At 41.4% G+C, this 25,203-nt stretch overlaps 1 protein-coding gene across 9 annotated transcripts in view; it reads left to right on the plus strand.

Annotated features, from left to right (window-relative positions):
* Tnrc6c (trinucleotide repeat containing adaptor 6C) overlaps positions 1–25,203 on the plus strand; it is a 118,936-nt gene that overhangs the window by 43,304 nt on the left and 50,429 nt on the right. For all 9 annotated transcript variants that reach the window (XM_071603894.1, XM_071603899.1, XM_071603895.1 and 6 more), the window contains exon 4: positions 13,785–14,111. In XM_071603894.1, coding sequence (XP_071459995.1) covers positions 13,785–14,111 — 327 coding nt within the window. The remainder of the gene's footprint in view (positions 1–13,784; positions 14,112–25,203) is intronic.

Genomic DNA, 25,203 nt, shown 5'->3' on the forward strand with positions numbered 1-25,203 from the left:
TCAACCATCCTTGAATGCATTTTTCCTTATGAATTCACAAACATAAATATAGGTTTGTATGGACTCTGCTACTTCCCTCCAGTCCATATTCCTCAGGTGCAACCCCTCAAGTACTGCCCTGAGCCATCTGAGAACCTTCCTGTGAGCTGCTCACAAAGAAAATAATCTCTTGTCAATTTTGCATTGGTGCCCAAAGAACAACAGCTGAACACAATCACTGGGTTTGCATTAGTCAGATCCTACGTGCTCTCATAATTGGTGTGAGATCAGATAAAATCCTGCTGTGAAAGGCCATTAACTTGTATGTTACAGCACTGCTGAGGACATACATTTAATTAGTATTCTAATCTTGCTTGAAGGAGTATAATTTAAATTTTGGAATCAGGTATTGAATTTTGGCCATGTTTAGTTTGTAATTGTTAATTTTCAAAAAACCTTTCTGTGCTTTCACCAGGTGCCATGATGCACACCTGTAGTCCTAGTGGCTCAGGAAGCTGAGGCAAGAGGATCACAGATTCAGGGCTATCCTCAGTGACTTAGTGAAGGTCTGAAAATAAAAAGGGCTGGGGATGTAGCTTAGTGGTAAAATGCCCCTGGCTTCCATGCCTAGTACTAAAAAAGAAAAAGAGAAACTTTCTGTGCTTTTGTTAGTGTAAATCACCTAAAATCATATTCTTTCAATAGCCTCACATTGACCGATAAAGTTTTTGGAGTCACAAATTACATGCAGGTTGCTGTACTATTATTAAGACTCATTCTAAAAATACAGAACTTCTTGTACATAAATGAAGAATAGTAAGAATTGAGGTGTAAAGCTTCCCGGTTTCATAGCAGGATTTAGATTATCAGAGAGGAGCATTTACATTCTGCTCTTGACTAAGCAGGTGCACTTCTGCTTTCCTGTGGGGGGGAGTGATCACTGTTCGCTCTGTCTTTTAAGGGTCTCAATACAGTAATCAGAAATTAATGTTTATAAAGCGTCAGATCCATGTTTTCCTGTGTTATATAGAGTGGTAAAATTGGCCAGAATCCTGGAATTTACAAGTTTTCACACTCATATTCACATAACTAAACCAAATATCTGAGTGTGCACGTTTCTTCTAAAGGCAGTAGCTAAAAGTCTTCCACATGGTCAGTACTTATGTGGCATTTTATTTGCCTGTCTACAAAATTGATAAAATCTTAGAGCTTGAAGGATCCTTGGAGATTACCCAGTTCCTGTTTCAGATAAGGAATCGAGATCCAAAGAGGGTAAATTATTTGTGCAAAGTTTGACAGCTAGGTAACAGAAGAATTAGAACCCTCATTGTGCAGGTTTTCTTTTACCACCATATAGCAAGATGGGAGACACAGGTGTTATATACCTGTTACTAGTAGACCTAGTCACTCTAGAAGGAACTTCAGATCTTAGGATTCTTCTAAATAAGCTGAAAGAGCCAGGTGCGGTGACACATGCCTGTAATCCCAGCGGCTTGGGAGATTGAGAAAGGAGGATCACGACAAAGCCAGCCTCAATAGCAAGGCGCTGAGCAACTCAGTGAGACCCTCTCTCTAAATAAAATACAAAATAGGGCTGAGGATGTGGCTTCAGTGGTTGAGTGCCCCTGAGTTCAATCCCCGATACCTCCAAAAATAAATTAATTAATGGATAATAAATCCCGTCAAGATTTATTATATGAGGGATATTTAAGGGATGCTATCTTAGGTTTCTAAATATTAGATTTGTCTTTCTGTTTTTAAAGGAATCAATTTGCTGTTAAGTCTTGAGAGGAAGATAATAAATATATTAATTTTATCTCATGGGAACAAAAGTGTTAAGATGAGTTGTTTTAAAATAGATGGGTAATTTAAAAGGATAAAAATGTATTGCCAAACACCAAACTCTAGGCAGGTACAGGTACATGAATGCCTAAGTTCCTGATTAAATTTTAAAAGAAAGGCAGTGACACTGGTGACAACAGGCATCAGGCAAGCATGCTCTGGTTCCTCATTCTAAGTCCAATCACAGCGTCTTCCTGTGATTGCTTCACTGAGTCTCAGATGACATGAAAGTACAGTATAGCCCTAAACTAAAACTTTAAACATAAAGGCAGTTTATAGTTCATAATTCTAAACAGAAAAAAACTGACAGCCTGCATTCTGAGAAATAGGCCCTTGTTAACCTAGGTTGGCTGATGCTTCTTTATTTATATGTGTGTGTGTGTGTGTGTGTAATTTTTTTTTTAAGTTGTAGTAGGACACAATACCTTTATTTTATTTATGTATTTATATGTGGTGCTGAGGATCGAGCCCAGAGCCTCACACATGCTAGGTGAGCGCTCTACCGCTGAGCCACAACCTCAACCCTGGCTTCTTCTTTTTTTAAAACTGCTTTATTGAGTCATTATTGGCTATCGTACACATGGTTAAGTAATACAGATTAACACACGTTGGCATTGATACACCTGTGGAACCATTGCCACAGTCAGTGTAGCACCTGTTATGACAGGTGTATGTTTAATTTACCAAAAAACTGCAAAACTGTTTTCCAGTAATAATACTATTTATTTCACAGTTGTACTTCACAACACAGAGTATAATTTCACTCATTCTAATAGATTTGTGGGGTATCTTATTAAGACTTTAATTTGCATTTTCTTTTTAAAATATTTTTAGTTGTACATGGACACAATAACTATTTATTTGTATGTGCTGCTGAGGATCGAACCCAGTGCCTCACACATGCTAGGCAAGCACTCTGCCACTGAGCCACAACCCCAGACCCCAATTTTCTTAATGACTAATGGTATTGAACGTAATTTTTATATGCTTATTTGTCATCTGCATAACTTCTTTAGTAAAGTTTGCCTGTCTTTATTGAGTTATTTATTTTCTTCTTCCAAATCGATTTGTGACACTCAACTGGCCTCTGGAGTTGGGCAGAGAGATGCCACACCACATGGCTTGACATAGTCCTTCCCTCTCTTTCTGAGTGGGCAGGCACTTGTCATGTGATAATATCAAGAAACATGCACTTTTAAATATGATGGTTCATCTAGGTTTTAGCACACCAAAAATTGCAATGTGTTGGTTATCTAGAGTTGGCTGGTTGGCTGGTTAGTTCATTCATTAAACAGTTAATAAATACCTACTGGTCAGCAAAGATAAGTTTCCTGTTTTTAAAGAGAGATTTTAGTAGGGAAAAAAATATGTGTGTGTGTGTGTGTGTGTGCGCGCACGCGCGTGCATGTGTGCTTGCTCGCGCGCGCGTGCAAGTGAATGCAGTTCAGTTTCTGGGTGCTGCAATTTATTTATCCCACACCTTCTATCTGAAAAAATTTAAATGCTCATCTTTTCATTAAATGTTTATATCTGTATAAAACATAATTACCTACTTTTAAAAATAAATGAGAGGGGCTGGGGTTGTGGCTCAGAGGTAGAGTGCTTGCCTAGCATGTGTGAAGCCCTGGGTTGGATTCTCAGCACCACATATAAATAAATAAAATAAAGGTCCATCAACAACTAAAAAATATTTTTAAATAAGTAAAAATAAATGAGAGAATGGGAAAGGAAAATACTGACAAGAGTGAGATAAATGCATGCTAGAGCTGGCCACTTACCCAGTTGTGCCTTGAGTTTGCTAAGAAAGCAAGGAAAAAGAGACACACCTTTTCCAGGTCATCCCAAGCCCAGCCATCGGGCCATTAGAATTGAGCTTTCAACAGCCTATCCGACTCAGAAAAGGAGTTGAAACTAGGGAATTCAGATATGATTTTCTAAACCAAAGAAAGCCATTGAAGTGTTCCAAGTGGGAGAAGGACATCATGAGATGTATATTTTAGAAAACCCACTGGCATGTCCAGGGTTAAAACTGAACTAAACTGATTTAGTGGGGAGGGGCAGAAGGCAGTGGGTGTGGGTACAATTAGAACAATGCATAGTGCAGGCTGCAGGTGAAAGGGGAAGGCTAATATAGATTAGTTTCTGGTTCTGTCTTTACTGTTATGCAGCAGATATTTATTGAACACCTGCTATTTGCTTGATAATGTGCTGGTTGCTATGGGGAGAAAATTATTTAAAAATATATATGCTTTCCATCCTGTGGGTCTTAGAGTTTTATAGGGAATAGATATAAGTCACAGTGCTACCTGTATCATTGCCAGCTGCCATGGCCACTGTGCAGGAAGGGAACTTGGTAGAATGAGAGCATAAGATCAGAGGACCTGAGAATTACAGATGGCATCTATAGATAATGCTGACTAAGATATCTAAACAGTGACCAGAACACTGGTAAACCCGGGAAAGGAAAGAGGTAGATAAGGACCTCCACCTACAGAGGAACAAGCTTTTGCAGGCCTCAAAGGCTGGAGGAGTGTAGCATTTTCCAGGGGCTAGGCAAACAAAAGGCTGGCAGGGCAGGTGACACCCCATGTGCTGCCACACAGCAGAGGTGTTAGAGAATAGGAAGGCTTTTCAACCCACTTGCAACAGGGTCAGTTTTCCTTCTCCCTCACCAGTCTTCCCACTGGTGTTGCAGTGCTTTGACGTGGGTGCCCCCTTCTGGCAGACTGCAGGACTCTGCACTCTTTGGGGGGGAATATGCTAGGATTAATACTTCGCAATGTATCAATTTAATATATTAAAGAAAACACACTAAGTTCCAGAGAAGAAAATATTCATGTCCTAGAACACCCTTGAGACATGATTCCATTTAACATTGTGTTTTTTGAGCTGTAGGATTTGCTGTCTGCTGAGAACTCGGTCAGTTCAGGGTAATTTAGGAGAGGAGGTCAGGAGGGGTTGGAAGAATGGCCCGCTGCATGTTTGATGGACTTTCTTCACCCCAATGTCTGGTCCAGTGTGTTGCCTCTCTTGTATGGGGAGTGTTTCAATTGAAATTAGATACAAGAAAGATTGTAGAAAAGCCAGTACATTTTTTGATTGTTTTTGATATTGGGGATTGAACCTAGGGACACTTAAGCACTAAGCCATGTCCCCAACCCCTTTTATATTTTCTTTTGAGACAGGGTCTCCCTAAGTTGCTTTGGGAGCAGTATGTTTTAATGCTGTATTGGTAGGTGACTTTAACAGATGCTGTTACTAACATTTTCTAGTTAGGTCTTCTAAATCAGCCTGCTATTATTTTAAAAGAATTCAGAAATACTTGCCTATACCATAAATATTACATTTTCTTAGAGTAGAAGAATTCAAGGGCCAAAGTAACCTTTTAATTAAATGAGTCATACTGTTAGTAGTCATTACTAAAATAGTCTTACTTTCTTTTAACATTGATGTTATCTGATCTGAAATATTAAGCGTAGCATTAATTTAATTTTAATACCTCTTAGAGATCGCCATAATACATTAGAATAGAAAATACCTCTAAATAGCATTTCTCATTGGCAAAATAGACACTTAGTTAATGTAGTTTGTTGTTAATGGGTTTGTGCTCATTTTGAATTGGGCTCCAAATGTTACCATGGTGATAGACGAGCCAGAAGCTGTCAACTGAACAAACAGAAGGCCAGCGCTTTGAATCCCACTGGTATTGCTGATAAACACAACAGATGGACCCTCTTTACTCAGAGCTGTCTCCTACTTCTCCCCACAATGTGAGTTGCTGTATAGGTTTCAGGAGAAATTGTAATCATGAAAACATTTCTTGGAATCTGATTATTTTAGCATATGAGAATACTTCTGTCATATAGTCACACTTGCAAACATTAATCATATATATTTGAGCAAATTTAAATGTAAAATGTTTTTTAAAACTCTGAATCTTGGGCTGGGGATGTGGCTCAAGCGGTAGCGTGCTCGCCCGGCATGCGTGCGGCCCAGGTTCGATCCTCAGCACCACATACAAACAAAGACGTTGTGTCCGCCGAAAACTAAAAAAAAATAAAATATTAAAATATTCTCTCTCTCTCTCATATCTCTCTATCTTTAAAAAAAATAAATAAAACTCTGAATCTTTGAATATATATTCTGTTTTGTTTTGGTACGAGGGACTGAACCCAGGGACAGTCAACCACTGAGTACATTCCCAGCCTATTTTTATTTTTTTATTTTGAGACAGGGTCTTGCCAGGTAGCTTAGGGCTTCATTAAGATACTGAGGCTGGCCTCAAACTTGCAATTCTAATGCATGATATTTTAGTATTTTTATTTTTTGTCATTGTGTAGTACCTATGCATGAGAGAAGTTTCTTTGCTGTATCATACAAAAACTTGTTTCTGAAATTCTGAGATGCTATCTGTGTAAAAAGATGAATACAAACTCAGTTTCTCCTACTATATGCTCAACACAAATGGTTTCTATGATCCCAAAAGGTTTTGGAGGTTTCTCCCCATAGCAGCAAGCAAGCAAGCAATTCTGCAGTGGTCACCAGCTGCAAGTCCTCCAGTTCACTTCAGTTCTGGGACAATGTAAGACCCCAAAGGTTGAGAGCTCTGCCCCACTTCAGACCCGGGCACAAGTCGGGACCTTCTGAACTTCCCAGTGACCAGTTACAATTTGGAGCTCCCATAATCCCTCTTTAATCTTGATTGATTTGCTGGAGCTGCTCTCAGAACTCAAGCAAGTTTACTGGTTTATTATGTTGGGTATTTTAAATGGTTCGAATAAGCAGCCAGTTGAGGTGAACAGGATAAGGTCTGGAAGGATCCCGAGCGCCCCACCCTCCTGCAGGTGATGTATTCTTGTTCAGCTTCCTACAGAAGCTCCCCAAATCCTGGCCTTCTGGGGTTTTGTAGAGGCTCAGGCATGATTGGGGCACTGATGACTGTGTGGAAGGTGACAGGACACCAGGGCTAATAGGTCAGCAGGGAAACCCAGTGAGGCCTGTGTGTGCAGACTCTTCTTGCCCCCTCACATTCCTTCCTCTTGAGTCTAAGGAAGGACCCCCTCCGAAACGGGGAGTCTTGGGATCTGCTACTATCCGACAAGGCAGGACAGAGAATTCTGTGTGACCAGCTCTAAGACAGAAAGGTGGAGAAGATGAAGTCTCTTTAGCTTCTGTGAGCCACCTTGGGAAAGAGGAATTCTGGTTTCTGTGGCCTGCCTGGAGGAGAACAAGGAGCAGGCGGAAGGAGAGCAGAAGAAGGCAGAGAGGGAGAGGTTGTGCTCCCTGAGGCCAGAGGCAGCCCGGCCACTGAAGCAGGAGATTGTCTTCTACCTTAGCACTCTACAACTGTTTTTGAGCTGCTTTGGGAACCAAGGACAACAGGCCAGACACTTTAACAGAAGATTTGCCGGGGGGTGTGCGGGGCGCTAGGGTTGTGGCTCAGTGGTAGAGCACTCGCCTAGCACATGCCAGGCTCTGGGTTGGATCCTCAGCACCACATATAAATAAATAAAGTTATTGTGTTCAACTACAACTAAAATATATATATTTAAAAACAAAGATATGCTTGTTGTTCTAGTCACTAAGGACGTAACAAGGGCTATCTATGAGAGTTATGAGCCAGGAACTGTAGATGAAAACCAAAAAATGTATTTATCGTATTGTTGATTAAATGTCTTTCTGGTGGAGTTGGAGGATGAATTAGGAAACCATGTTAAATGTATTCAGTCATGTAAAGTACATCTAGATTCTAGAAATAAGATGTGCTAAAATGTGTGGATTAAAACATCCCTGTAGGTCAGCATTTACCTATAAAAAGCAACTTTTAAAACATACCACTTTACCCTGTCAGTGTACTTGAGGAAACTAAGGGTGGCCCAGGAGATTGTAACTCGAGTTGCCTTTGAGATACTTCCATCAGAAGGAAGCATTTGCATGTCTTGCCCACACCAGAGGCCATAGTGTTGTTGAAAAGACTCAAGTGTCCTGCTTACTACTTAACTACTTAAAACAGAAACAGACTGAGGACAGGGGATGAAGTGCCTATGAAATCATGGAAAGGGTTGAGGAGGACTGAGCAGTCTCCAGAAACAACTCCCCCAACAGGAGCTGAGGAGCTGAGACCTGGGAAAAGAGTCGGGAGCCCTGCTGCCTGTTGCTTCCAGGCACGGTGCCTGCTGCAGCATCAGCCTGGTCTTTACAGCTGCACGCACAGCCAACTAGCCTGCCAGGGTGTACTCACAGGCCAATCCCCAGCAGCTGGGTACAGTTTTGCTGTTTGTTGAATGAAGGAGTAAATGAGTACCTACCTCAGTAAACCAGACAGAAGACAAGGGCCTAGATTGAAAGAGGGAGGGAGCTGGGGTATCTGAATTTCAAAGAGTATAGGATATCCTATAATGTTTTAGACAAATACAGTAGAGGGATTTGGGCAGTCCACATTAGATTAAAGAGAATTCTTCACTGTATTGGGGCTTATGATGGAATAAGTAGACAGTCATGCCTTCCCTGTGGCAGGGCCAAGCAGTTGGGAAACCAGAGTGAAGGCTGGGCTAAATGTACAGGAGCATGATACCCGATCACGGGAAGAAAAGTCAGGAGCCTTGGATGCTGCTCGTGGTATCAAAGTGACACCATAAAGCTCAGTTCAGGCAAATGCTGGGAAGGGGAAAGGTTGGACTGTGACCAGCAGTTGGGGAGGCTGCAAAGTAACTACTAGAGGGGCAGGAATCAGTGAGGCCCACTCCTGTGGTCTTTTAGAGATGATGTGTACAAGTTTGAAAAGGAGCTCCTAAATGAAGTCCACCAGAGCCCCACAGGGACAGTCTGGACTTCCTGTCCATGCTGTCATCTGGGGTTTTGGAAAATCAGTAGCAGTTTATAATATAGACTATTTGGCCTTATTATGACAATGTACCTGAAAATTTTAGCTGAAAGCAAAATATTCTTAAAATAAAGAGTTAATACCTGCCTTTTTTTTTTTTTTTTTTTTTTACCAGCAGGTGTTGCCCTCATTTAAAAAAAAAAAAAAAAGTAAAAACTTAGGCAAAGCAGACTAAACAAAACTTCCAGCTCTCTGAAACTTTTTTGAACTCTTTAGTTAGTAAATGGTTTTGATCTTAATTTTTATTGTTTTAAATATTTATTCATTTTTAAGTTTTAGGTGGACACAGTATCTTTATTTTACATTTATATGGTGCTGAGGATCGAATCCAGTGCCTCGTGCATGCTAGGCGAGCACTCTACCACTGAGCCACAACCCCATCCCCTAATTTTTACTAAGTAAAACAAATGATTGTTGACCATCCATAAACCCAGTCAAGTTAAACTGATTCCCACAGCTTTGCTGTGTTTTGCTGCATGGAAACACTGATGTGTAGAAAGATAGTTACATTGAAGCATGGCTTTAGATCCAGGTTTGTGTGAAGAAGAGAAACATTAGGATTGCTTGGATACCCCATTTCTTCTTGTTTTTAAATTTTATTATAGGTTATCTTATTTATTTGGGCAGGAATAGATTCAGAAATTTGGATCCAGAAAGAGTATGTGTCTAATCCAAAATCACTCATTTGATTTATCTGCATTATGAGAATAGACCCAAATTTTGAGATGCTTCACTTTTCATTTGAGATGTGCTAGGTGGCTTCTAGTTTCAAAGGTCTGAAAAGTACTGGCTTAAATTACAGCAGGTATATAACTTCATCACCTAGAAGAGACCCCCAGAAGGGGGTGGGGTTGTGGCTCAGTGGTAGAGTGCTCACCTAGCATGTATGAGGCCCTTGGGTTTAATCCTCAGCACCACATAAAAATAAATAAATAAAATAAAGGTACTGTGTCCAACTCCAACTAAAAAATAGACATAAAAAAAAAAGAAGAAGAAGAAGAAGAGACCCCAAAAGTACAGCTCAACCAGGTCAGGATTCATGGTTCCTGCTCACTGCTTTGCTGTGTGAGAGGTCTGTTCCCTTTCCTCAGGGCCCAAGAGGACCTCTGTACTCCCAGCCTGGAGCCCTGGCACTCGGGCAGCTGGAGACACTATGAGGTGGTATGAGGGAGACTCGGCATACTGGGCTTGTGTTGTGCTCCAGGGGCCCTTGGTCTTTTTGTTAATTTAACAAATGATATTCTTCTCTTTGTGAGACAATATGCAGTGCTTGGTGTGGCATGTAGAGCTGTAAGGGAAAAACCTCTCACCTTACACAGTGTGATTATTCACAGCTGCTGTATTCTGAGTCTCTGCTTCAATTGCAACCTTTAGAAAAACAGAATTATTTAAATATAACATATTTCTAAGAAACTAGCTTAATTGATCTCTTTCAGGAAGACCTTGCTGCCAGGCATGGTATCGCTCTCCTATAATCTCAGACACAGGAGGGATTCTGAGTTGAAGGCCAGCCTGGACAATTTAATGAGACTGTCTCAAAATAAAAAGAGATGCAACTCAGTGGTAGAACTTCCATGGGTTCAATCCCCAGTACCAAAAGAAAAAAAAAAAAAAATTCCAGCTGTCATTTCTGGAGCAACAGTGTCTAACAGAAATTATAATATGAGGGCCTAAAAGGAAGCTGAGTGGTAGAGTGCATTTTTAGCATGTGCAAGGTCCTGGTTTTAATCCCTAGCACTACAAAGAAGAAAACAGAAAAGAAATTCTGTTTAGGCTGGGTGCTATGGCGCACACCTCTAATCCTAGCTATTTGGGAGGCTGAGGCTGGAGGATCATTTGAGCCCAGGAGAGTTCAGCACCAGCCTGAGCAACATAACAAGACCCCATCTCACCAAAAAAAAAAAAAAAAAAAAAAAGTGAGCCAGGTGAGTCTAGTAGTAGCATCATTAAAAAATAACAGGTGAAGTGATTTTTTACAGTTCTGGGGATTAAGCCTAAGACACTTAAGCCTTGCACATGCACCCTGCCACTGAGGGACTAAAGTTACTTTTAATATAAATGTGTTTTTATATCAGTATATCCACAGTACACCATTTAAGCATTAAATCAATATGAAAAATATTTTTATGCATTTTATATTTCATATTTATTTGTATATTCAATATTTTTCTTTTCTTTTTTTTTTTTTTGTCTTAAGTCTTCAAAATCCAGTGTGTATTTCATACTTGCAGCACATCTCAATGTGGACATCCAGCACTGTTAGTAGCCATGTGTGGTTAAAGACCACCACATGGTCATCTTTCCTCTCCATCCTTGTCTTAAGATTTCCACTCAGTCATCCATGTTTGGAAAACTACGTGTCTTTTAGTACATATCAATTAATTTCCCAATTAACAGTTGGTGTATTTAGGTGAGAAGCCATCGCTCATGCTTCAGTACCTTCCTACAGCAACCAGCATGGGCCTGGCTTAGTGCCAGGACATTCTCGTTCAATCTCATTAGGTTTGGTTTGAAGAGAGACACTTCTAAGCAGCCCTGGAGACTGGACTTAGAGAGGGAGACAACTCTGGGGCAGTATGTGGGCTTCAGTGGCACATAGAGGAGGGTGAGAGCCATGAGCATGGATGCCCACTCCTGAGTCACCCCAGGCAGGGATGAGAACAAAGGTGGCAGGGCCAGTGAAGCAAAAGGAGTCTTTGAAGGACATAGGAAGGGGTGGGCAGACCTGTCTGAAATAAAGGTATTCCCTTGTGCATGGGACTCAGTGCTGAGATGGAGTAAAGCACCTGGGTTTCTAGGAGAAGACCTAACATGGCCAAGCTCAGTGGCTCCTGTGTGTTCTTGATGAAGAGGGTTGCCTCCTTCTCTTTTCATTTAGCGATTGTTAAGAACATCCTCACGAGTGCAGAGGGGACATGGAGCTGACAATTATTTTTTCATATTTATTTATTGATCTTGGGGATTGGACCCAGGGACACTCTACCACTGAGCTATATCCCTTTAGCAGGGATTAGATTTGAGCATGTTGAAGTGCTGATGAGAAAGAGCCAGCTGCAGTCGCCAGACAGCCCCCCTCCAGTGAGTGGTAGGAAGTGTGCTTTCCTCCACCCTCCCACACACTCACAGGTGACGGGATTTTTTTTTGTACACATAGTGACATCTCTGTCATATTAAAGCTCTGGCTAGGAAAAAAATATAAAAGCTTATGAAGGAATAAATCCAAGACCCACTCTTGTGCTTTGTTTCTCTGTGTCTGCTCTGGAGGTAGCTGTGAGTTGGATTCTGGAGCACATGTTGCCTCCCTGATCCTAACTGGTTACGAGAGGTACTGGTATCCCATATACCACTAAGAAAGAAGAAAAATGCTGCCAGTGAACTGACACCTCACAGATTGCAGGGCACATCCCAGCATAAGTGATGTGAGTGAAGGAGGAAGTGCTTCAGCTTCCAAGTTGAAGGGGCAGTTGACACTTGGGACTGATATACCGTGGTGGCAGCACTTGAGGAGGTCTTTGCTGGATAGCTGTCTGGCTTCTATAGTGTAAAGTCAGGTTTATCGTGGGGCATGGGAAGAGGCTGGGCAGAGGGGTGGTAAAGGCATGAGAGGCTTGACTGGAAGGGTTTGAATGAATTGTTGACCCAGGAGCATACAGGATTGGGGGGAAGCACAAAAGGCAGGGACCATGCTTTCAGAGCAGCACTGAACTGCCTGGTGGCTGAGCTTTCTTGGAGAGATCTGAATCAGCATAGAGTAGCAGACAGTGACTTCTTTCAGGAGGAAGGACTTGCCAGGCAGTAGTGACAGAAAGGCGGACAAAGGCCTCAAGAACACTGAGAGGCAGTGTAGCAGTCATCTGGTGGACCATGGAGTTCACATTGTGAGACAAAAACTGGAGACTAACCGGAGCTGGTAATATAAAGAAAAACAGTAACTTTTCAGAACCCCCCACTGTGGACTTAAATATTTTTATGTTACTTGTTCATTAAAGATATACACTGAACTATGTATAAACTCATTTTGTACATGAGATTTTATTTTACTCAGCCACACAACCAAGGATGTTTTAGAGGGTGTGGTAGCTCATGCCTGAAGCAGAAAGATCACAAGTTTGCAGCCAGCCTGAGCAACTCCGCAAGACCTTGTCTGAAATTTAAAATAAAGGGCTGGGTGTGTAGATCAGCAATAGAGTGCCTCTGAGTTAACCCCAGGTCTGTTTTTAAAAAAGAACCAAAGACAATAACATGAAAAATGTGATGTCCTGGATAGTAGTGTCGGACATTCAGGAGGAAGGCGGGCCCAACTGTTGGGGCTTAGGTTCTTTTGTGCCTGGCATGGGCATGCAGGTCATTAACCACTACACAATCCAACCTTTGCCTTGGGCATGCTTGTGATTATTAGCATGGTTTGCAAAGTAGCCAACTGTCTCCTTTTCCAGTGAATCTGGCAATGCTGTAGATGGTATTCCCACAAATGCTGACGCTGAAATCCAATGCTGTTCAGCTTTAATTGTTCATATAGCTTAGAATGCACAATAACTTATTCATTATTATTAGAATTAAAACAAAAATAAGTTCAAGGACACCTTGAGGATCCTGTGATTTGTATACACACTGAACTAGCAGTGGTTCTTGAAGGGTTGTCTACGGGCCAGCAGCAGCATCACCTAAGAACTTGCCAGAAGCTCAGGTGCCCAGTTTCTCCCCCTCCTCCAGCCTACTGCATCAGAAGGTCTGTGATGTGGGTAGGGGTAGGAGACAAACTGGCTGGGCTTTAACACCCTCTAGAGGTGATTCTGTTGAAAGCAAGTGTGAGAATTGTGTTTAATCTAACTGTTACCCTCCTTTTACAGATGGGGACACTAAGCCCAGAGCAGCTAGCCCGAGATCTCAAGATGACAGTTCATTTGTAGGAAAACTGGGTTCAAAACTGCAACTGCAGGCTTTAGTCCAGTTCTGTTTCCAAAGCACTGCATTGTCATTTTTTTCCTCTGGTATTTTTTGTTTGTTTTCCTTGGTTTGGGTTGTATTTTAAGAAGATACTATTAAAGCTTTGGGTTCTTTTTCCTTTTGTTCTTTTTAGTGCCAGAACCTACTAAGACCTGTTCAAGCCAGCTCCAACCTGCCGGTACCAGTACCAGTACTTCCACCAGCACTATCTCCAGCAGCAGCAATGGCAAACGTGCATCTGCCGGTGGCCAGCAGCCAGCTGCATCCCGTTACCTGCCTCGAGAGGTGCCTCCACGCTTCCGCCAGCAAGAACAGAAGCAGCTGTTAAAGAGAGGCCAGCCGTTACCTACAGGGACTCTGACCAGTGTGAGCCCAGCACAGGTTGCTGGTTCTGCAGGGACAAGCCCTCCCCCACTCCCTGGAACCGGGTTGCAGCAGCATTCCAGCAAGCTCCAACCAGGTAAAAAGCAAGGGAGTATGAGTTTTTTGTTTTTGCAGACTAAGGATTGAACCCAGGGCCTTGTGTGTGCTAGATACATACTCCACCATTGAGCCACACCCTCAGCCTGAGGCTGCTGCTTTCTTTTTTTTTTTTTTTAAATACCTTTATTTATTTTTACATGGTGCTGAGGATCGAACCCAGTGCCCACACACATTGGGTAAGTGCTGTATCACCGTGCTACAACTCCAGCCCCAAGCCTGAGACTTTTTATGTGAGAACTCTGCTCTGAGAAATAAAAATAGACATATTTTGGTGTATGTTCACTATATACTTAGTAATAGAGATAGACTGATTGATATCAGATTTGAAAGTTTGTATTTACTTCTCTTTATCCTGGTATTTCCTTGTATCTGAAGATATCATTAACTTCTTTGGCTCAACTGCTCTCTCACCAGAAACTAAAGGACCATGTGACCCTATCAAGGCAATGCTGAAAATCTATGCACTGAAAACCTTTCCCTTTGCAGCGAGGCTGTCTCTGAGTATGCACATGCCTGAGCCCTGCGGCCCGGGGTTCTGCTCCAACTACGTCATGCTGCTTCCCTGCCCACGTTGTCTGGCAGCTTTTTCTTGACTCCCAGGAAAAACTGCCATGTGTCCCTTTGCTTTCCTGCTGCCGAGATGTAGCTGTTCCTTGTCTCAGCTCCTGTCTGCTCCTTCTCCAGTCTTCTGCATTTTATGATTTGTACTTTTGAGAAATTTCTTTATTATAGTTTTAGGGAATTTTGGGGAGAGAGCAAAGTATTTAAGTTCAGCTGCCGTGTTTCTCTTTTATTTTCTTAACTTTTTTTAAAAAGTAATTTTAAATGCTAGTTGATGTCCCTTCTATAGTAGATAACACGCTTGCTTATAGTTATGAAATTCAGGTCTGTAATTAGATAAGCAAATAGGCTTTCATGATTGGAGTTTAAAAGAAATGTGTCACAGGTCATATTAATACTTGTTTTCTTTCATGTGCTACCTTTTATAATAGGGAATAATGCCAACATAACCTAAAAGTATTTAGCAGTGTTTTTCAAAACTGTGACTTTGTGGTATGTTTGAAATGAACATTTTAAGATAACTCTGCCATATCTCTTCAAATAGCCTTGACTTTTATCTGCTAAGCATCTGGTAGAGAGGGGAGGTAGACCTATGATTGTCACCAAAAAGCAAGACAATAAAGAAAAAGTATGTTCATTGATCATAGTCCCATCTGTTTAGCTGCAAACACTTAAATCAAACATGCAAATTACTTTCTGAAATGCCATCATCTTCAGGATAATCTTAACCAAGATCTGCAGTCAGATCTAAATAGGTTAGTGAGTTAAGGTGTTTAGTGTGAAAAACTGGACAAGAAATGTAATAACCTTTCTCTGCACCTCACTTGGATGCGCTTACTTGACTATTTTGCATCAGGTTCCTTCTCCTCAGATGCTATTGGTGCAGGATGTTCCTGGTACCTCTTACATAAAAGGTACAGCATCATCAAGGATTAATTCCATAAAATTTTGGTGCAAAAATAATATTCTCTAATAAACTTTTTCAGGACTGAAGAGCACTTGTCTGGCATGTATAAGTCACTGGGTTCCATCCCCAGCATCACAAAAAAAGAAGAAAATGAAGAATTATAAAACAGATTTTTTCTAAACATAATAACTTTATCCAAGAAAACATTTCTAGTTTATAGTCCTTTTAATATATATACACACACTAATTTCCATGCACATATATACTCACATACATATACACATACATGGCTGGAGGTGTAACTCTTTGGTATAGGGCTTGCCTAGGGTGCATAAGACAAGACCCTGTGTTCCCAGCACCACAGCATCACAGCATCACAAAAAAATGAATAAATAAAGATTTGAGAACATAAACCCTTTTTGTGGAGAAAATAAACTGATTCTTGGTCTAAACAAAAGTATTCCTTTTTACACCATCTCTCGTCCCCACACTCTCTGGTGTCAGCATGTAAATCTTCCCCACAGTTCACCTTTCATTGATTTGAGACATTCCCTCAGCACCCTGCCTCTTCCTAATGCACAAACTCTGTTTTCCTGCCCTTGCAGCTTGTCTGATCAGCCCTTCCCTCCTCTTTTCCATGCCCACTTTCTGTCCTAAGCAGACTGTTTGTGGGCAGTGCATGGGGGTTGGTGCTGGCACATCTTCCCCCTGACAAGTTCACTGCCCAGCTTCTTAAGTCTCTGGCCTTCGTGGCTCACCATACTGTATAATCTGCATCTTTTAGTGATTAATTCATTATTCTCACCTCTCCATTAAATCAAAAAGACTCTGTAAAGAAAAGTATCTGAACTTTCCATTGTGTAACTAGCTTAGCAGAGAGAAAAGGCTCTGAACTGTGGGTAAGACCTAGAAGCTAGTACTGGTGATGCCCCCAACTAGTACTTCATGTCTCTTAGGAAAGGTCTGCATCTCTTGTGACCTCTACTCTCTAAGGTCCCTTTCCTTTAAGTTATGACTCAAACACTATTCTGGAGAGCTTATTTGAGGTCTATGGTAGGTATTGCTGGATTGCCATTGCATTGTGGGCTCATCCTGGAGATTGTAGCAGCATGTCAGTGTGCATGGAAGGAGCATGCAGAGTGTTAAGAGACCAAGCACATCCTCTGTGTCACTTTCACTCTCTGAACCCTTCATCTACCCAGTGAAGAGATTACTATTTGGCAGGATTTTAAGATGAGGTATGCATCTCATACTCCATGTAGGGCCTTGCCTATTGAGTTATTCAGTAAATGCAGCTGAGACTTGGGACTAGTGACACTTTGAGATGTGAAGCAAGCACATACCATCTTGGAAGTGACTACATTCTAAAATACTGTAGTAAAAAGAAAAAGTAAAACAGTGCAGTAAAGCTTTCTCACATGGTACTTTGGAATTTCAGCTGTTCTCCTTAGAGTTGAATATTCTATAAACTTTCCTTTTCATGGTACAAGTCACTTAATGACTTCAAATCCAGGTGAAATTGTATGAGTACTTTCCAGAAGCATAGCCAGTTGCAGTGAAAAATTTTTTAGGTACTGCTTAAAATAAAAGCTCTTGTAATTTTTTTGAAATTATTTTCATGATATTTTTGTAAGCAGGTTCTCATTCCTGCATTAAAATGACAAGAGTTTCTTTCGTAAGTATGTTCCTCTAACTCTAAGGTTACATTAAACAAAGTATGAATGCCAGGTCAGCAGAACTAAGAGCAAGGCAGGCAGGCAGGGTGAGTGACTAATGCTGAGGAATTTCAACAGCACACCACTCCTAATGAGAAGAAAAGCAAACCTGGGAGTTTTTTCAACCTAGTTTATCGATTGCTATGTTTTTCCCAAGTGGGTCTGTATGTGAAATCTTTTCTCTCTCAAGTTTTAGTGTTCTTTGGAAAGTCAGAGAAGGTAGAATATCCTCTGGAAGGAATTGATGGAGTTCAGGTCACCTTTATCGTAGTTTTTAAATGTTGCTAGAAGCCCAGAGGGGCTTCCTGATCTCCTCACATGTAAGTGTCTGGCCATTTGCTGCCTCTTCCAGTTGCAGGTGGATTGCTGCAGTTCCTACTGTGTTAATAGGAAACTTACCTGTCCAATTAGGTAAACAGAATTTGGGAGTAAAATTAAACCACACAGATGTAGAAGTGGGAAAGTCTTAAAAATTTGAAAGTGTAGGGGTTTGGGACCTTTTTGAGTATAGAAAAAAATTATATACTGTTATAGTACAAGACAACTGGTGGAATCAGGAAAGGGTCCTCACCTAACAATTTTTATTTAATCATTCTTTATATACCATGTATTTCCTAATGGAATTTATGTTGGTAGGTTGGTTTGGCTCTTCCAAAGTTCCATTATGATCCATCCGATGTTTTACATTAATTTGTCAAGCTTATGTATACAGAAAAAATTGCAACCCCAAGTTTTATCATTTCTTAGACAAAGTAGTGCACCAGTCCTGTACTTTCCCACCATCTCTTTGCGTTTCTTGTTCTAGCAGAGCATTGAGACTGCATCGTCACACTGAGTATGCACACCTCTGAGGAGGGCAGGAAATACTGATCTTTCAGAGCTTGAGTTTCATCAAGCCCTGATTGATTGAACAAAAACATTTGTTGAATGCCCACAGAATGTAGATACTCTGCATTGGGGACCCTTGATTCGTGAAAAAGTATGTTGGGATGTTGTGACAGATATCAGTGTAAGTTGCAATGCACATGTGAAAAGGGCAACAACCCAGACTGCTGAGGAGGACTGCCAAGGAAGGCTTTCTATAGGTAGAAGTGACAGGAGCTGAGCTTGAGATTAGCTATACTTTGCAGAGCAAGTAAAAGAGAGCAGCCCGCATGCAGAGGCATAGGCCTGCAGAGGGTCAGTGTGTCTTGAGGGCCAGATGTGAGAGGCTGCAAGGAGGCTGTAGACTGAGCAAGCTGGCCATTAGTGTTACTAAGTAGAAACAAAAAACCAGTTCAAAAATTTATTGTGGTAAGTCAGAGCTGTTCCAGCAAGATGCTACTGGAACTTGATAAGCCAATTCTGAAGTTCATCTAGAAGGACAAATGTTCATGAACAGAATACCAAGACATTTTGAAAAAGAAAATAGCTATCCACCAGGAATGGTGGACTATGCCTATAATCTTAGCAGCTCAGGAGGTTGAGACAGGAAGATTGCGAGTTCAGAGCCAGCCTCAGCAACTTTGTAAGGCCCTCAGCAATTTAGCAAGACCCTGTCTCTAAATAAAATGCAAAAAGGGGCTTTGGATGTGGCTCGGTTATTAAGTGCCCCTGGGTTCAATCCCCAGTACCAAAAAAAAAAAAAAAAAAAAGCGGTCAGAGCTGTAATCCTTTTGTAATCTTGATGTGTTGCTGGGCAGGATAAATAAATAGATTGATGAGATACAGTGGAAAGACAGGGAGTACATATAGAAGCAGGTATCAGACAGTGGTCAGTGTGGTCATTGTGAACATGATGAATCATATCTCTGATGGATGCTAGAAAGCCATAGGCAAAACAAAACGAGAACCACCAAAGATGATGCAGGAGAGTATTTTCCAGATATTATTAGGAAAGTTTCTTTCAACCATAAGCTATGGAGAGAAAAGTTGACAAATTTGAGTGTATAATAATTTAAAACTTTATACAAGGTGATAAATAAAACCTAAGAGGAAATGCTTATAATGTATATATAGTAAAGGGTAAATAGCTCAGAAAAACCAAGGGGGTGTACAAATCAGCAAGGAAAGAAACAGCCCAATAGAAATTGGGCCAAAAAATGTGAACCGGAAGATCATGGAATCATACATGGGACCTACACGTATTGAAAGTGTTACTTATGATCAGGGAGAAAAGAAAATGAGAACCGTGATATACCACTTTTCACTTACCCAATTGTTAAAACTTTAAAATCTGGTTCCTATTCCTCTGTTAGGTATATTAGCAGTATTACTATTGAATGGGTGCTTACCATTTGCTGATTCAAGTGCCTATCACACGCTAACTCATTTTTAACACCCTCCAGACCCCAGAACCACCTCAGGCAACTAGAGAGTATGGAGGTAAAGTGGCTCGATGTTCTGTGGGTTGGCCAATAAATAGGCACAACCTCTTAGTGGGCCATTGGGCAGGATTTATCAGCATTTCATGTGGCTGCATCTTGACCCAGGCTGTTGCAAATATGGGAACACATCCTGCAGACACCTGGGGGCATGGCCCCTTGTTCCACCCAAGGCTTGTGGCTCTGTGCCCCATGGCATGACCAGTGGTGGGCCAGTTGAGTTGTGCTGCAAGGCTGTAGGGACAGAAATGGAATTGACTGTTGCTTCTTTGGAGCAGTTACAAGTGTAGGTAGTTTTGGTTTTCCAGTGAAAACCAACATTTTGCTTTAACCATGGTGATGAAAACAGCCTGAGTTGAGAACCAATTGAGCATCTTCTGGGTCCCCAGACAGGTCCCCAAAAGTGGTATATCACTTTTAGACTTCCTCCATTTCCTGCCAGAGTTCAGGTTCAGGTACCCCTCTGTCGGCATAGTGTCAGTATTGTGTTGTCACTGTTGACCTTGGATGTCACAGAGAGGCTTGATTGGTTTTGCAGCTTTATTAAAATCAACATCCCATTTTGTAAACAAGATAAACAAGATCCTAATACTTGCATGTAAGAATAAGTCTTGAGGCTTGGGGCGTGGCTCTAAGGTAGAGCACTTGCCTTGCTTGTTCCATCTCCGGTACTGCAGGTAAATAAGTCCTGGATATATATAAGATTTAATAATCTGATGTTGCATTGAAACTCACTGAAGCTTAAGGCAAAAACAGACTTTATGTAATGGACCACCAATTCAAAAGAGGTTTCCAGGACCAAGCCTGTTCCCATTAGTAATATATATCCCGTGGGCCACTTGTAGAATATAGGCTCTTAAGCAGTTGTTCCCAGAGGAGCCTGTGTGGCAAGGGGTGAGAAATGTCTTCCAAGGGCTGGGGTAGCCCACCAAGAGCCATAAAGGAGGAGGAGGAGGCAGCCTACAAGTATTTTAGGCACAGGAAGGCTGGCCTGGCTTGAGGACTCAGAGTGGCGCGGGTGGACTGGAGTGGTGCTAGCTCTGACCATGGGCAAGGTACAGCCTGTCACTGACAGTAGCCAGAGACACAGCCAGGTGTTGCCTGTAGTGGAAGAGCTTCTGCCAGACCAGTGGGCCAGGCCGTCTCCCATTTATGAACTGGGTTCTCTTTGAATAAAGTCTGTTTCTGGCAAATATAATGTTAGTCTTCTCACAGAATAATCCAGGGGAAAGTTGGTGTTTGAATTCATATTTTGATTGTGAGGGGGGGTTCATTTGGCCAATTGACCTGGTTGGATGAGTGTTAGCATATACACATGTAGTGATTTACACTGCCAGGATTCCAAAGAATGCCACTTTATCACTTTATCATCTTATTTTCTCTTTTTTAAAAAATATTTTTTTAGTTATACATGGATATAATATCTTTATTTATTTTTATGTGGTGCTGAGGATTGAACCCGGTGCCTCATTATGAGAGACAAAGTGCTCTGCCACTGAGCCACAACCCTAACCCCATGTTATTTTCTCTTGAGATTACATTTTGCAAGTGATAACTCCAACTTGAAACACTCAAGAACTTTTATTAAAAAAAAAAAAAAAAAATTTTTTTCCTAGGCAGAAGCAAAACAACATTGTTTTGGTGGATGCTTTGTACATTTATTAAACAGAAGGTTTGATTAATATTCGGCAGTGTTTGCTACTTAGATCCTTTTTAGATAGAGGCAAAAAAGTAATTAGAAAGTTGAACACTTGCCAATTTCCATATGGGCTCATTGAGAATATCACAGCTGGTGTTGGTATGTGGAACGTTGAGAGGATGTGTAGGAAGAGAAAGAAGGGATGAAAAGGAAAGGCAGAGCAGTGGGGTGGCAGTTCACATACATGCAGCCAGGAGACAGTATGCCGCTGCTATTTTGGCTGGCTTTCAAAACACAGAAGAGGCTGTGGTGCTAATTGTTACTGGATCCTGAAGTGAAAATGTCTGTGATGGTTGAGAGAATTTGAAGAGGAAGGAGGTAGATTTAGTGCAGTTTCAGTTAGATGATCACAGTGTGAAGAGCCCACTGTCGGTGCCCCACCCGTTGGTCTCCTCCTGGAGTGAATGGAAGGGGCGTCACCTGGACCTACCTGGGCCAGAGTGCCCTGGCAGCTCTGCAGGAGGCTCCAACTGGACCTGCTCACATGTTGGAGCTGGAGCCCTAGGAGCTAGGACATCACAGGGTCCACTCTGTGCCAGGGGACATCCCATGGGAGGTGAGCAGCACCTACTGTGGGTGTTTCCTGGTAGAGCAGGAGAGGCGGAGCAAGCCCTGAACAAGAAGCAGCTGTCTCTCCTGAGTCAACCTGAATTTCCAGTGCGGAGCAGAACTCGCCCTGGCTCCTAGCTCCTGGCTGCAGCTGGGTGGGATAAGATGGCCCCTGGAGGGTCCTGCTCAGCAGTTTGACTCCCAACTCCTTAACCTTAAGAAAGCAATCTCATTTACAGCCATTTTCAAGAAAAACACAAGGCAACAAGCTGATTTCTTTTAGAAGTTTCATTACTGTTTCCAGTAATCCTTTTACTCTGGTCTGCGTTCAGTAATCCCTTGTGCTTCCAGCAATTGAATGAGATGCTTGGGAGTCTCTTCAACCACAGAATTCTAATTGCAAAGTACTTTCTCCCTGAGATTTTTTTGTACACAGTGAGTAGAGTTGAATGGGAGGTTTCTTGGGTCCTCAAGAGCTGAAAACAGTAATAACATTTAGCCTGTCCCTGACCACCAGGTAGCAAGGGATTTGTGTTGTCAGTAAGCATTAGTGAACATAGAAGTTAAAAGCACTGGGAACCATTCTTCGTAATGTGTGATTGTGATAGTTTTTTGATGGCAGTGATGGTAATGGTGGCGGTAGTAGTAGTGGTGATGGCAGTGGTAACCATAGTGATGGTAATCATTGTAATGATAGTTGTGGTGACACCAATGATGATGATAGTGGTGAAGGGACAGAGGAGGCATTCAGGGATGTGACAGAATACTGCTATTCAAACTCCTCCGAGTCCTTATTGAGGACTTGAAGAGTGTCTTAAAGAAGAGCAGGGAGGTGTGGTGAGTGGGGAGAGCCTGATTTTTACAAAGTGGCTTTAAATTTAACTCACATGTAGAGGACAGATTTTGCTGTTCGTTTTCTGTTGCTTGTTTAGTTTTTACCAGTCTGCTAAGGCATTATTGTGTGCCTGCCCTAATGTGACTTCTGGCATTGTCCTCATCTGAAAGCTTGCTTAGACATCCACACTCAACAGTTCTCACTAGCGATAATAACAGTAAGATATTTGAGTGACATTTTCAAATCAACTTGAGTCTATATTTGAGAACCAGAAATACTAAATTGGAATCATGCCTTTTTGCTTTCTGGCTTTCAAGGCCTTTCCAAGTGAGTTCTGCTAGTTGTGTTTTTGAGATGGGGTCTCACCATGCTGCCCTGGCTGGCCTCCAACTCCTGGGCTCAAGTGATCCTCTATGTCAGCCTCCCAAGTAGGTGGGAACTACAGGTGCATACTATCACAAGTAGATAAGACACAGTTGATCCCCATTTTAAAACTTTGAAGGAAAAAGTGGTAGAACAAGGTAAAAATGAAAGAAGGGACATAAGGAAAAACTAAAGCAAAGAATGAAGCTTCTGTGTGTCAGACCTGGGTCTGCCCTGGGTAGAAAGTTCTCTGAGCAGGAACTTTACAGTCTTGAGAACTTTCCCGCCCATCTTTTCAATCTTGAGATCTTGTCAGCAGCTGTGGAATACGCTGTTGAATGTGGATGTCTCAAGGAACTTTCAGATGAGGACACTTACCAGGAGTCACATGAGGGTAGACACAGTATGGGGCCCTAGATGGTGGGAAAAGAGAAGTTTGTCAGAAAATTTCCTAGGGCACCACACTGGGAAGACCCAGCAGTAAGGCCAAAAACCAGAACTATAAGGACTACATGTGGAGTAATTTTCACTATTCATGCTTCACCTCTTGGTTTTCCCATATTTAATGTTCATTATTTCCCATATTTAATGCTCATAGCACCTCAAAAGTACTTTTCCTGGAAAAAAAAATGCATATTTATTTTGGAGTTCTTAAAGCTTGATCACATTGGAAAATTTTATAATAATTGTCTCTTTTTTGTCTCCTTATTTACTGTTTTCATGACAATGAAAACATACTGAAAAAATGTTCTTAGTGGCTTATATAGTAAGTGATTACACATAGATAAAATGTATAGCAAATTAACCTGGCCTGTTTTTTTGTTTGTTTGCTTGTTTGTTTGTTTTAATCTCGGCCTCATTTTAAGCCCTTTCAGGAGCTACATATGTAAGTTTTGCCATTCTTGGCTGAATTGAAGACAGAAATCCTCATTTCCCATCAGCTGAGGAGAAGGGACTTGAGGATGATAGATTCTGAGTGAATCATGTTAGAATGTTGGTAATAGCATTTTACAAATTTTACATTTGAGAAGTTCAACACTGATATATAGAGCTATTATCTAATATATCTAAATTTAATATACTTGAATTTCCCCATTATCCCAATAAAATCCATTATAATGATCAATTCACCTGTATTTGTTGATGCCTCTCAAAGTAAATGATAAGGTGTTTCATATGGTAAAGTCAGAGTCCATATGTCAGGTTTGGGTTTGGGCTTTTACACTTTCAGAAAAATTTTTAGAGAAATACCTAGGATCTGCCCTTAGAGCATTCCTAAGTGATAAATAAACAGAACACAACTTTAGTTCACTTTTTATGTTGTTTGTCTCCATGTACCTCCATTGGATTTTCAGTGAGGTTAATTTTGGGAGATTCAGATTTTGATAGGGTTGAAGAACCAACAAGTAAGGAATAAGAGAACAGCTGAAATCCATTACCTGAGGAGGTAATGGGCACTATACTGGGCGGTTCCCAGGCCTCCTGTGTCTCCTGTGGCTACCCGGAGCCCCAGAAGAGGGGAGGTGGAGGCAGAGATAGTATAGCTACGCATTGTGTTTCTTTTAAGTGAATGTCACCATTCCAGCCAAATTGACTTCTGTAGTGTGGTTTCCCATGAAGGGAACTATGTTTAGATACAGATTTGTAGTCTCAGTTAATCTTTTTCCTAAATAAAAATGACTTTGAACTTTCTTGTAGGTTCCTTTCCTACTAGTTTTTTTCTGAATAGATAATCTAGTATTTTTACAAATGACTTCAGTTAAGTTGGTTGCCAGGCAACATGGCAGCGAAGCTTAATACTGCCTTTGAAACCAATTGAAGATATAAACATCATTCTTCTGTTATTATTCAAAGCTGCTTTGAAGTATTGATGAGAATTACTCATTTACTCGTCCAGTGGATAATTCTTCATGGCCTCCCCTGTGCCAGACAATCTGCTAAGCTCTGGAGGTAAAAATAGTGTAGGCATAGGCAAGCCTTGCCTTCCAGGATTTGCCGCCAAGAAGGAGACCAGCCAGCAATTGCTTGGTAGCTTGCTGGGCTGGGTGCTCCATGAGAAGAGGTGTTGTCTTTCTTC

This window comes from Marmota flaviventris, chromosome 17 (assembly GCF_047511675.1).
Source record: "Marmota flaviventris isolate mMarFla1 chromosome 17, mMarFla1.hap1, whole genome shotgun sequence".
NCBI lineage: Eukaryota > Metazoa > Chordata > Mammalia > Rodentia > Sciuridae > Marmota > Marmota flaviventris.